This window comes from Vulpes lagopus, chromosome 4, assembly GCF_018345385.1.
Source record: "Vulpes lagopus strain Blue_001 chromosome 4, ASM1834538v1, whole genome shotgun sequence".
Lineage (NCBI taxonomy): Eukaryota > Metazoa > Chordata > Mammalia > Carnivora > Canidae > Vulpes > Vulpes lagopus.
Genome location: NC_054827.1, coordinates 112,014,538 through 112,027,337, shown reverse-complemented (window position 1 = coordinate 112,027,337; position 12,800 = coordinate 112,014,538). Strand labels below are relative to the sequence as shown.

Below are 12,800 nucleotides of genomic sequence, written 5' to 3'. Positions count from 1 at the left end.
AATGAAGCAAAATGTGTCACTTTACATGAATGTGCATTGAAAAAGTAACCCCCTAAAGATCCAGTGGTGAGGTTTCTGCTTCTACAACCCCATAGGACCCGGTGCACCTCACCCCTTCACCCTGCTGGTTTCCTCAGGTCTCCTCCTCTTTGTCCCAGCGTCCAGAGCCCACTCCGTGGTCACTGACCCTGCATTTCCCCTTTGCTCAGTCCCCACCTGCCCATCAGCTCCCGGGTCTTCCTGCCTCCATGCTGTCCTTCAAATCCCAACAGATTTATTTTCTCCAAATCTAATCTCTTGCACTGTGATTTCCAGTTGTCCAAAAAAAAAAAAAAAAAGGCAAACTTCAACGCCCATGCAGTTTCCAAGAACCTGGAGCCCTGCCTGGGTCATGTTGAATTTTTTTTTCCCAGGTACTGTGAGCTCTGAGGTTAGATACAGACACTTGTGAAAGCCTAGGAGAGGAATCCCTGACCCCAGCCAGGGGGAGGAGGTTCCCGAGGGGATGCTTCTCCAGTTTACCTGGTGTCACCCATCGGCCAGACCAAGCCTGCAAATCTCAGGTCAGGTGACAGCAGGAAAGTTAGTCACTCAGGGCAAACCTCTCAGCCCTTACAAGACACACACTCTCCTTCAGAGGCTGCCACCTTGTGGCAACAAGCACAGGGCACAGGCCAAGGGGGTGATTCATAACTGAGTCAGGCACTGATCCCTACCAGCACCCTGACCTTTGAATTCCTATTCAACCATGTCTCAGCTGTGCATGTGCTCAAAAATGCACAGGCATGGATTTCTCAATTCTGTGACAGGTAGAAGTGTTTCAGTCAAATGTCAGCAATTTCATGTAGTTCATGTAAAATCACAATGGAATTGCTTTTTAAAAAGAAAAAAAAGTGAAAAATGAACTATATATCAGTAAACGTGCAAAAAGATGTTCAAAATCTCTAATCATTAGAGAAATGCAAATTAAAACCAAAATGACGTAGGTACCTACACCCACTAGGATACTGACCCTCCCCTGAAAAAAAAAGAAAAAGCACACAATAAAACCCCAAAATAACAAGTGTGGGTGAGGATGTGGAGAAATGGGTAAGCTCATGGATTGTTGGTGGGACTGCAAATTGGTGCAGCCACTGTGGAACACAGTATGGCAGTTCCTCAAAAACTTCAAACAGAACCACCGTATGATCCAACAATCTTACTTCTGGGTATACACCCAAGGTAACCAAAAGCGGAGTTCCAAAGGTACCGCACACCTCCCTTCAGTGTTATTCTCAAACAAGCAGGGGAAGTAACCCAAGTGTTGAGGACTGACCAGACCAACAAAATATGGTCTATACATCCAAATGATTATTCAGTCTTAAAAGGGAAGGAAATTCTAACACATATTAAACATGAATGAACTTTGAGGACCATATGCTAAGCGAAATAAGCTCATCACAAAGACAAATACTATTTGATTCTACTTACATGGGGTAGTCAAATTCATAGTAACAGAAAGTAGAATGGTGGTGGCCAGCACCACCACTAGAATAGTAGAATAATAGTAGAATAATGGTGGCTGGAGGGAGGAGGGTGTGGGGAGTGTGTTTAATGAGCAGTTTTAGTTTTGCAAGATGAAAAAGCTCTGTCATACAGATTAGCTGTACAATGGAAATATACTTACCATCACTGAGCTGTACCCTTAGAAAGGGTTAAGATGGAAACCTGTATGTTATGTGTGTTTTATCACAATTAGAACTAAACATTTTCTTGAAAAGTAACAGCTTCAGGAGAAACAAACTTTGTGCTCTGCAATAGGGCAGTTATAAAATTTTTAAAAATAAACTACATAAATTCTGTAGCTCTAAAATGTTCTTGTCACATCCCAAAGCATTATCTTGAAAGCCCCCACCTCAAAGGCCAAAGCACCCAGCAAGACTCAGTGCCCCAGCACCCCTCAATCCCTCCATCAAGCCACCCTCCCACTCCAGCCTGAGAATTCAGAAAAGACCACTTCACTCACTTTTCTAATTGAGTCTTATTTTTTTATTTTTAAAAATTACTTATTTATTTATTCATGAGAGACAGAGAGATAGAGAGGCAGAGACAGAGGGAGAAGCAGGCTCCATGCCGGGAGCCTGATGTGGGACTCAATCCTGGAACTCCAGGATCTCACCCTGGGTGGGGGGAAGGCAGGCACTCAACCACTGAGCCATCTAAGCATCCCATTTGAGTTTTATTCCAGAACAAATGGTTTTACAACAAAGCTGATTTTAAACCCAGTACATTTCCCTACTGGTAATAACTCCATCTTTTTCAACCCACAGCCCAAAGAATCGAAACTACTACAGCCCAGCTGGCAGTTTGGCGCCAGCTACAGATAGATGTTTAAGGACTCCAGAACAAAGCCCTGGAACCAGGCCAGCAGAGGTCAATGCTTCAGCCAGCTCCCTGCTCTGCGGCCTGGGAGGGAGCTGACAGACAAGCTGGAAGTAGTGTGGTTTCAGTAGTGTCTGAGTTCCTGGCCCTGTTGCTTGGGTCAGGCTGACATAAAAACCATTGTTATTTCCCGCATGCAGAGGGACGCTGGGCAGACACAGGTCACACCTCCATGCTGGGTCCTTAGCCTGCCCCTGTTGGAACAGCCAAGCAAGGACAGCCCTGTTGCAGACAGAGCCACTCCATCCCAGGAGGCTGGCTCAGGTGTTATTCAGAAGAGGCTGCGACCAGCCTTAAAGAAAACAGAGCAGGTCACACTGACCTCAGCTTGCTGCGTGCCAGGCACCGGTACCTGATCCCCATGACAACCCGGGGAGGTTGGCTGTAGCATCATCCTCATTTTACAGAGGAGGAAACAGGCTCAAGAGTGAGGTCACATACTTGCTCAAGGTCGCAAAGCTATTAAGTGGCAAGCAAGGATGGGGCTCACAAGTCTGTGTGGACCTGAGGTCTTGGCTAACCTAAATACCCCAAATGGGCCCTTGTGAATCAATGAAAGAGGGGAGACATATGAGATCCCAACAGATCCCAATAATCGTGATGACTATGGATCAAAGAGCCTGAGGGGACACCAGCTCGGGAGTGGACACACTCCCTGGCCCTAGCCCCATGGACACACAATCTGCCCCCTGCACACTGGCAGCCTTACTTTTTTTTTTTTTTTTTAAGATTTTTAAAATTAAATTATTCATGACAGGCACAGAGAGAGAGAGAGGCAGAGACACAGGCAGAGGGAGAAGCAGGCTCCATGCCGGGAGCCCAACGCAGGACTTGACCCCAGGTCTCCAGGATCACACCCCGGGCTGAAGGCGGCACTAAATCGCTGAGCCACCCGGGCTGCCCTGGCTTTACTCTTAATAAATAAAGGTCCCTTGGGTGTAGCTCTGCACAGAGGTCCCAGAATTCAAACTGCTGTCTTGTTTCTCAGGCTTGTACTTAAGAGAGCCCAGCATTGTGGGCATGAGGAATGCCCGAGTTAGGTCAAAATTAATATGCCACAGTCTCCACCCAACATCAACAGAGCTGCTTTCCCCACTCTCAGAATAGTGCCTGGTGATGCCTAGTGCCAGCTCCCCTTGGGCCTGCGGGCTCTGCTATCCCATCATAGCCTAGCACTGAGTTCCTACTACAGCTATGGCCAGAGCTGCAAATCTGCGAAAGGTAGGAACGTCCCTTAGAGGGGCTTTCACTCTATAGATTCAGGACATGTTCACTGTGAACCTAACAGTGCCCGCAGAGGAAGATGCAGAGAGCAGTAAGAGAAAAGGGCCTTACCCCAGGTCACTGAACTAACACCCCACGAGGAGACCTCACCCTCTGAGACAGCACAGCATAGGGGGTGGGGAGGCCAGTGACGGCTAGGATGGTCTGCTGGCACACCCCCTCCTCTGGCTGGGTCCCCATAGCTCACCCACCTGACATTATCACAGTGCCTATAAAGTGCCATTAGCAAACCATGGGGGGGGAAGTGCCCACAAGAGCCCTGGGCAGAGGGAGCCAAAAGGATAGATGGTCCCAACTCCCCGGACCCTGGCAACAGGCTAGCTGCACCCTGCCCTGCCCAGGATGAATTGTCCAGGGCTCTCCTGCCTCACTCCCTTCTGTCCTGTGCCTCCGTTTCTCTGCGGGTGCCCTGGGCCAGGTCCTCCGGCCAGTACTGGTCCTCCATGTACTGCTCCATGTCCGTGCTGCTATCAGGCTCTCGGTCCTCCGGGCGGGGCGGCAGGCTGCTGGCCTGCTGCTGCTCCCACTGCACCTCCACCAGCCGATAGAGCTCCATGGCTGTCGTGGCATCTTCCACTGATGAGTGCCCGTGCTGGCCAGCCTGCGGACAAGAGCCCTCATCACTGCCCGCCATTCTGGATCTGGTGCAGGCCCAGAACTCTCGGAACAGCTGTGTATGCATAGCTCAGGACGGGGGCAGGGCATGGGTGACGCTCAGGAGAGCACAGCAATCTCAGACATCCCATACCCCACCTATCCTCTCTGACTCTGCGTCCCCAACTCAAACATAACCCGTGGTATAACTGACTTCAGAGACTTGAAGAGCGGACGGAATAATGAGAAGGACAGTGGGAGCGAGAGTTACTGGCTGCCCCTGGGAAAGGCTCCGCCTTGTGGATTCTCCATGAAGGGCAGGGACAGAGCCAGGGACCAGGTGGAGGACAGGTCTGCAAGAGCTGCAAGAGCCCAGCCTGCAAGAATGTGGTTGGCTGTCACAATAGGGATGGTGGAGAAAACACCCAGGGCTGCCTCTACATGTGGGACATCATACTTAGCCCTGGTTCCCGGGACTGGGGAAGGTGGAATGACTGGAAGTCCGAAGGCACAGCCCATGGCCCCTTCTCCCATCCCACGCACCTGGATCTTCTTGTGGAGCAGCTGCAGGGCCAGGTCCTTAAGAGACACCCGGGTGCGGGTGTGGAGGCCAGGCTGGTGGAGGAGGTTGGGCACGTAAGTGGTATCCCGGGTCTGGCTCCGAGGGTGCACGTACTTGAGGGCCTGGAAGTCATTGTGGAGCGCATGCCCCACCACCACCTTGCCCTTCAGGAGCTTGAGGATCTATGAGTGAAGGAGGCAGGAAGACCCTGCTGTCAAGCTGGCATGAGACATGTGCTGCCACCCTGGCCACTGGCACACAGATCCCTCCAAAGTGTGGAGAGGGCACCCACGAGCTCCATGGTCAGCCACGCAGCCTCACGTCTGAGTCCTGGGCCTTCGACTCACTATGACCCGGGGCACACTTAGGCTCTCGAACAAGTAAGAGTGCTGTCTCCCCGGGGTGGGTCTGAGCATTTTAAGAAGTAGCTCCTGGAAGAAGTCTTCTAGTTGATCAATACAAGCAACTCTGTTCTACTGGCACAGGCTCTCTGCTCAGCCTGGAAGACTTCCCTGCACTCCCCTACCCCACTCAACCTTGTGCCAAGTCCTCTCGGGGCGCCTCGGCTTCCATGCCAGGAGACTTCCCGCATGACTGGCCCAGCCACATCAGGACCCGGGCTGTTCTCTCCCATGGTAGTGGAGTGGATTCATCACGTTTTCTAAGGACACCTCTAGGTCTGGCACAGTCTATCCACCTGCCCCCATGTTAGCTCAGTGTAAACAGCAGGGACGATGTTTGACTTGACTAGTGATGCTCGATGAAAGCTCAGTACACAGAAGTCGACGGATAAAGGCCCACTGGATGACGTCCACAGAACTGTGCCTGGCACTAGAGATAAGCCCATTAACAGCAGCTTTTGTTAGCATTAGCCAACATGGCCTGTCTCCTCAGGATCCTGCCCCTGGACAAGGGGCCATACAGGACTCCGCTTCCCACCTCTGAAACCTTTGGTCTCTGGCTCAGCGCTCACCACGTGCATAGTGCATGCCTCTCTTCCCTGCCTTCCATCCTCCTCAGGCCCCAGGGAGGTCATGTGCAAGTCTGCACAGCATGATGATTTTTCAAAGCCATACCCAAGCCCATGAGAATCTCCATGGAAGGATCTGGGGACAAAGATTCAAGATTTAACAGCGCTTTAGGTGCTTCCTATGGTCAAATACGTTTGGGAACTCCTAGCACATTAGTGCGATCCCAATCACTAATTGATCTTTTTCAAAGCTCTGGATAACTAAAAAAATATGGAAACACTGATGCCTGAGGATGACAGGACTGTGGGCCTTATAAATTCTAAATAGATACATCATACTTTTACAACCGAAAAGAAAATGTAATTTGTGAGCCTTTCACATCTTCCAAGTGGCAGTCTTTCCACAAACATTATCCCAAAGACTACCCAGCAACCCTTCCATGGAGGTGGGTCCAGATTTTATGCACCCTTGTTTATGGAGAAGGAAGCCACAGGTTACACAGAGGTTAAGTAACTTTCCCAAACTCGTTTCCAGCAGCTGAGTGGTGACTCAAACTCAGGGCTGCCTTTCCCTGGCCATCCCCCACCCACACATGTCCCCACCTATGTCCTCACCTCTTTCTGGGCCACCTGGAAGGGGATGGCCTTGCGCATGTGCTGCCGAGTGACACCACTCCAGCGAGTACGGTAGTCCACAATGGGCATCTCAGGCCGAATGTACTTGTCATAGAGGACATCGCCATGGTAACTCACTACAGAGCAGCGGGCCAGCTCACTCACCCGCCCTCGGGGTCCCGTGCCCACCATCTCACAGTCGATGGCCACACATTTGCTGGGCCGGGGCCCTGCGGATTCCTGGGGGGTAGGCTTTCTGCTCCACGAGGCACCTCCAGGTTCATTCCTCAGATGCTGCATCCCACTGCTGGTGGCTTCAGTGCCCGGCAGTGCCTCTGATGGCATGGGCAGCGGGGAGGGTCCCAGCTTGGGGGGCATGCTCAGCAGCCCCTGCTCCTGCAAAAGGGCTTTCCGGGCCATGAATCGCTGGTGCTGTCGACTCTTCCGCTTGTGTTTTCTCCGAAGCACATCCTTGGCATTCAGGCTAGCCAGGGAAGGGCACGGGCACTGGGCAGACTCTGGGCCTTCCCGGGGTACCATCCCAATCAGCTCACACCTCGGGGCAGGCGAGGCCTGGTGGGGTGATCTGCCAGCAGGGCGGCGCTCTGCAGAGTCAACACAGGGCAGAGAGGCTGGGTGAGAAGTGTGCAGGGCCGGCCCCGCCCCCGCCTGCAGGGCTCCACTGCCCACTGCCCTAGAGCCCTGTACTTTGTCTCAGGCTCCCAGACTGAGCCCAGGACCTTTCAAGTAATCACTGCACTGAGTCAAGCTCCCCTGTGAATCACTATCCCAAGTACTTTACATAGAATCACTAAATACTCCCAACAACCTGAACAAGTATGATCGTTCTCATCTCACAGGTGAGAAAGACAAGAGTTGATACGAACCCAGCATCCAGGGTCTCAACCTTCAAGCCAGAGCTCACCTTCAGGAGCATCAACAAGCTTTAGAGAGGTATAGATATGGGAAAAGAAAAGTTACAGAAACACTGTGTGTATGCATACATACATACACACACGCAAATCTCATTTTTAAATTTTTTAAATTTAAGTTATCTCTACACCCAATGTGGGGCTCAAACTCATGACCCCAAGACCAAGAGTCGCATACTCTTCCAACTGAGCTGGCAACACAATCTAATCCCAGTTTAAAAACAAAAAACAAAAGAATCCTTTGTGAAAGCACAGGCCCTCATCCTCAGCAGAAACTGGAGAAAAAAAATTCACAAGAGGCTCACCATAGTTGTATTTTCGATATCTGTCAACCAAAATAAGGTAATTCATTAAATGACTTTCTACCTTACTAATCACAACAGCATCTAAAACAGTTTTTGATAGCTAGGCATTTTGCTAAGTCACCAGAGACTAAAGGCAGGGGCATGCTCGTAAGCTGGCTCAACACACAAAAAGCGAAACAGAAAAGGTAGTGTCCGCAGGTCCCTCCATTACTGGACACTGGGGATTTCTGAAGTTCATGTGGGTTTGCAAATCCCATGCAACAAGGCCAGCAGGTGCCCAAGAGCGAGGGACCATGCTTGGACAGCTTCACTCACTTGCTAAGTCACCTGGTACATTTTTAACAGGCCAGAAAACCAGGACTTTCAAGTAGGCAGAGCAGGGTTTAACTCAGCTGTTTAGAAGTTACCTGAGCTAGCTTCAGGTTCCTTGCTTGCGAAATGGTCCTACTACAACCTGTCCTAATGAAGATGAGAGGACACAATACACGTGTGCTCGCTCTGCATCCATTGTATACAGTAGGGGCTCAGTAACTACCTGCTCCCTTCTCCCCAGAGCAGTTAAAGCTCTCCTCCTGATTGGTCACCAGCTCTTCCCAGGCCAAAGCTGCCTTGGCCAGGACTCACTGCCCTCCCAACCACAGGCTTTCCCCTTACCTGTCTTCCCACTTACATACCTCCTAACCTTTCTACATCCTCCAGGGAGCCCTGCTGGAACAACCCTCTATCCCTAAGGGTTGTTCCACCCTAAGGCTCCCTTGGGTCCCAGCTCTGCCAGTTGCTGAGCAGAGAGTAACATAGGCAGATCCTGGCCTCGAAAATAATTAGTCTCACTGCAGAGACAGAAACAGAGCACAAGGTGTGCGCAGGGCTGGGTTAGAATTGCTAGGGAAGCAGAGCTGGCCCAATGATGATTCTGGAAGCCTGGTTGGAAGAAATTAAATCTCTGTGAAGAAGAAACAGTAACCCTCCAGGTGACAAGGAGATGAACTGGTGGCCATGTTAGGGGCAAAGGCCTGAAAGAGGAAGGAAGCCAGGGTTGGAAGGGGAGCCCTCCCTCCCCAAGCAGCCTGATGCCACTAGGGCATAAAACACAAGGTAGATCAGGTCCCAGCTGAAGGAACTGTCCCTCTCACCTTTTCACCACTTAACCTTCTGTCCCCACCCTGGGAAGGCTACCACACACCTTGGTGGCCCTACCCTCAGCCCCCTAAGCTGCTACCCCCAGAATGGCCTCTGCTGATCAACTGAGGGAATCCCAAGTCCCAAGGGAAGTCACTGACTTCCTGAGCCCAGGCACTTACAATCTAGCTGGGGAACAGAGAAATTCACCCCTCCACACCTGACAGCACAACCAGAGACGCATTTACTACACTTTAAGACAACAGTTACAGAGCGTCTACCCCAAAGTGCTCCAAAGGCCGGGTCAGAGCCCTGTGTGTCTTTGCCTCTTCCCCAACAGCCAGCCCAGGACCCGGCACACAGCAAGTCCTCTTCAGAAGTGTGTGAAGGGAGCTGAGGCCGGGCCTGCCAGACTGTGGGAGCAGCAGGGCTGGAGGTGAACCGGAATTCAGGGAACTCCTCATCTGGCGAGGAGGCAGCCAGCCTCTTCCCAGGGTGTGCTCAGGATGGGGGGTAGTGAATGAACTAAGGACTCATCTGTCTGAGTACTGGACAGACAAATGCCAGGTTAGTGACGCCTGCCAGTGGAGGGACATGTTGAAAAGTTTCAGGAAGGTCTGCTAGGAGCACAGAACGGGAAAGGCACTCAGAGGAAATACAGACTGAAAGTCCAGAAGGCAAAGGTCCTCCACTGAGAGGGCAGAGGGCTGGTGGACCAACTGACCAGGAGGTAGGGGGTGAGGAGCCCGATGGAGGGAACAGTGAGAGACCACTGTTTCTGGACAGTGGTGAAAGTTTGGGCCGAATCCAGGGATTGATGGAGAAAGAAATCCCTACTGCCTTATAGGCAGAGCTCTGGAGAAGAATCCAAACAGGGACAGAGATTAAGAATGGTGGGAGGAGAGCCACTTGGTGATGCCTGGGCCAGGGCGATGCTCCGTGACCCATCCTGACTCATCCTCCCTCCGGCTTACTCATTCACTCCCCAAGAAGCCTTCTCCCTTTTAAAAGCGCACCTAACTATAATCAACGTCCTCACCTTGACGAGTCACAGAGTAGAGCCGACAAGCATAGAAGCTCAGTTTGCCTCAGCTTGGCAATGGGGAGAACTGGGCCCTTTCCCTTCCCTTCTCCCAGGTCAGGAGCTGAGCCTGGGAGCACAGGGTGGGTGGCCTCCCTGACCCTCCCTGCAAGATTCCCAGGAACCCAGAAATCAAGTTCCCTGAGAAAAAGTGGCCTTGTGTTTCAAGAGATGAAAGCAAGTCCTCTTCTACATGCCCTGACCTTGCTGACACGTCAGAACCAACAATTAATTATCTAGGACATGCCTGGCCCATCCTGGGCCACCAGACGGGGGGGTGGGGGTGGGGGCGGGGTGCTCAGCAACACTGGAGAGAAGTTTGGCTCAAATAACACAGCTGTTTCAGTAAGGACACACTCAAATCTCCTCCCAGCCCAGAACCACGTCTTTGGGGATCAGCAGCCAGCAGGTCTTGCGGTGACAGGTGATGGGGTTTGTGGCCCAAGGCAAGGACTCCAGCAGGAGAGCCCCCGAGCCAAGGCCCCAAAAGCTACCAACCTGCGGGCAGATGGGGCAGGCAGTAGGCGGCTGTAGGCTGCCTTCCGGGTGCCCGGGCCCTAAAACCTAGATGTCCTGGGACCAAGTCACCGCCCCCTTGACCACAAAATGGAGGTGGATGAAAACCGAGCGTGGATCTAGGTTTGGGGCTTCCCCCAAAGCAGTTAGAACGCCCGTGTCAAACGTCGAGTCCCAGGCCTGCCCCCCCACACCCCGCCGTCCCAACTGCCATTCAGGGCCACGGGGCCTGAGAAGCCGTACTTTGTATTTTGATGAGCGCGCGACCCCACGCCCGAGCCCTGGCCCAGAATAATTGCCCGGATCTGGAAAACCCGGGCTCGCCGAGGTTACCCCCCGGCCCCGCCACACACGCGCCCCGAGCTGCCCAAAGTTCTCGGCAGGGCAAGGAGAGCCCGGGAACCCGCCGACCCCCCGGCCCCCGAAGAGCGCCCCGGGGAGGCCCGGCCTCGGCCACGGAGGGCTCGGGTGGTCCCTCGCCGGCCGCAGGGCCGAGCCCGCCAGGCCGAGCCCCGTGCCCGGCGCCCCAGCGCCCAGCGCCGCCCCGCAGGCCCCAGGCCCCCGAGCAGGGGAGGCGCCCGGGCAGGGCCTGCACGCCGCAGGGCCCCGAGAGCCGCTCGGCCGGGCCCCGGCGTCCCCGAGCGCAGGCCGGGAGCGGGCGCCGCGCGCGGGACCCTAGGGCCGGGGGGGCGGCGCGCCAGCAGACCCCACCCGCCCGCCCCGGCCGAGCCCGAGCCGTAGGCCGAGCCGTAGGCCAAGCCGTAGGCCAAGCCCGGGCCCGCCGTCCCCAGCCGCGCCCCGGAGCACCTGAAGCGCCGCGCGCGTCCCCCGGGCCGCACGTGGTGTCCTGCAGCCCGCAGCTCCCACATGCCCGGGCAAGCCCCGCTCCGGCTGCCCGCCCATTGGCCCGCCGCGCGGCAGCGCCCGCCCAGCGCCGCTGCTGATTGGCCGGCAGCCTGGCTCGCGGCGGATAGGCGCAGGCCCGCAGGGGGGCGGGGACTCCTAAGGGGGTGTGGCTTGTGCGGGGAGCTGGCGGGACCCGCGGAAAATTTTAAAGCAACCGGAGCGGAGCGTGGCCTCCTGTTTCCCGGGTCCCATTCCCTTTTGCACGGCGCTCCCTGGGCCAGGATGCGGCCACCAAAGGCTTGTAGGAGACACACCCACATTTGCGGAACGGGAATGGAGAGCCCTTCCCTCCTCTGTGTCGTGGGGATTCCGTGAAATAATACACATGAAGGGCACTGAAGAAATTTTGGGGCCACCTGGGTGGCTCAGTGTTTGAGCATCTGCCCAGAGTCCTGGGATCCATCCCCCTGTCGGGCTCCTTGGACAGAGCCTGCTTCTCCCTCTGCCTGTGTCTCTGCCTCTCTCTGTGTCTCTCGTGAATAAATAAATAAAACCTTTAAAAATAATAATAAACAGTTCACATTTATTATGGGAGCACTGCTGTGTGCCAGGCAATATGCATATATAATCTGTACAAGAACCCCACGAAATATGTACTATTATTTCTATTTGACAGTTAAGGAAATTGACATTAAAAGAAATTAAGAGGAAACAGCTAAGATCCAAACAAAAGTCCCTTACCAAAGCAGTCTGATTCCTCCTAGCTCTGTCTTGCAGTCTTGCAAAAAGAGGGCATTGCAAAGGTTCCCAGAAGGCCAGTGGTACCCGAGTCCAGGAATCTGCCACCTCTGACTGGAATATAGATTTGAGGGAAGCAGGACAAAAGACGAGGCCCGTAGAGAGATTAAGTCCTTCTACTCAGACTTCTGATGGCCTTGGGGAGCTAGGAGGAGTTTAATCCAGAGCTGGTTCATTTGCTTTTGGGGAAGCTCCCTCTGGCTGCAGTGCAGGGAGGAATGGATTATTAGATCTGGAGAAAGAGGGTTTGGGGGTGATTGTGGACATTCAGGCAAGGTAAGGTCCTGGGGGCCATCGTGGTAGAGAGGATAAAGAGCTTGGGACAGATTCCAGAGCTCCTTAGGAGGCAATAGCGATAGGATAGAGAGTAGTAAAGAAGAGGACAGAAGGTCTTCAGACAGGGACACTTCGTGACAGTTTACTCTGGGGGCAAGGACGGTTTTCAGGGACTCCATATTCAGATCCTCTACTCCTATGGGTCTGGACCTAAGCACATGCCTGGAGTCCTGGACGTTCAGCCTCCTTCTCCTGTTTTATAAGGAGCTGTCTCCAGCTTTACAAAGGAAAGTCTCAGGCACACACTCATTCTGCATCTTGCTCTGCTGCCTCCCCCTGGGAAATAAAGAAGGGTTTCTGATTTACTTTCACTGTGATCCAAGGAGGATTTAATCCTGTTGTCAGCCAATAAGTCATTCAAAATATATACTTTTTGAGCATGGGTAATCACCAGGAATTAAAAGAGCTGAGAGACACTGAC

The 12,800-nt window shown here is 53.2% G+C and overlaps 1 protein-coding gene across 3 annotated transcripts; it reads right to left on the bottom strand.

The window, feature by feature from the left end:
- Window positions 1-2,076: 2,076 nt before the first annotated feature.
- AEN (apoptosis enhancing nuclease) lies at window positions 2,077-11,330 on the bottom strand. 3 transcript variants are annotated; one of them, XM_041753280.1, is made up of 4 exons: window positions 11,207-11,330; window positions 6,447-7,051; window positions 4,843-5,043; window positions 2,077-4,306 (listed from the first exon to the last, which is right to left on the bottom strand). In XM_041753280.1, exons 2-4 carry the CDS (start codon window positions 6,984-6,986, stop codon window positions 4,073-4,075), a joined length of 975 nt encoding a protein of 324 aa, XP_041609214.1. In that variant the 5' UTR covers window positions 6,987-7,051; window positions 11,207-11,330; the 3' UTR covers window positions 2,077-4,072. The 3 variants fall into 3 exon arrangements, with proteins under 3 accessions (XP_041609214.1, XP_041609215.1, XP_041609213.1); XM_041753281.1 differs by lacking the exon at window positions 11,207-11,330 and adding an exon at window positions 9,842-11,106; XM_041753279.1 differs by lacking the exon at window positions 11,207-11,330 and adding an exon at window positions 7,334-7,354.
- Window positions 11,331-12,800: the final 1,470 nt, after the last annotated feature.

Excerpts from the sequence above, each read along its gene's own strand:
- AEN (XM_041753279.1), bottom strand. Across the intron at positions 5,044-6,446 it reads TCCAGGTGGCCCAGAAAGAG|ATCCTCAAGCTCCTGAAGGG; the intron begins GTGAGGACATAG and ends CTTCACTCATAG. Across the intron at positions 4,307-4,842 it reads TGCTCCACAAGAAGATCCAG|GCTGGCCAGCACGGGCACTC; the intron begins GTGCGTGGGATG and ends TCTTGTCCGCAG.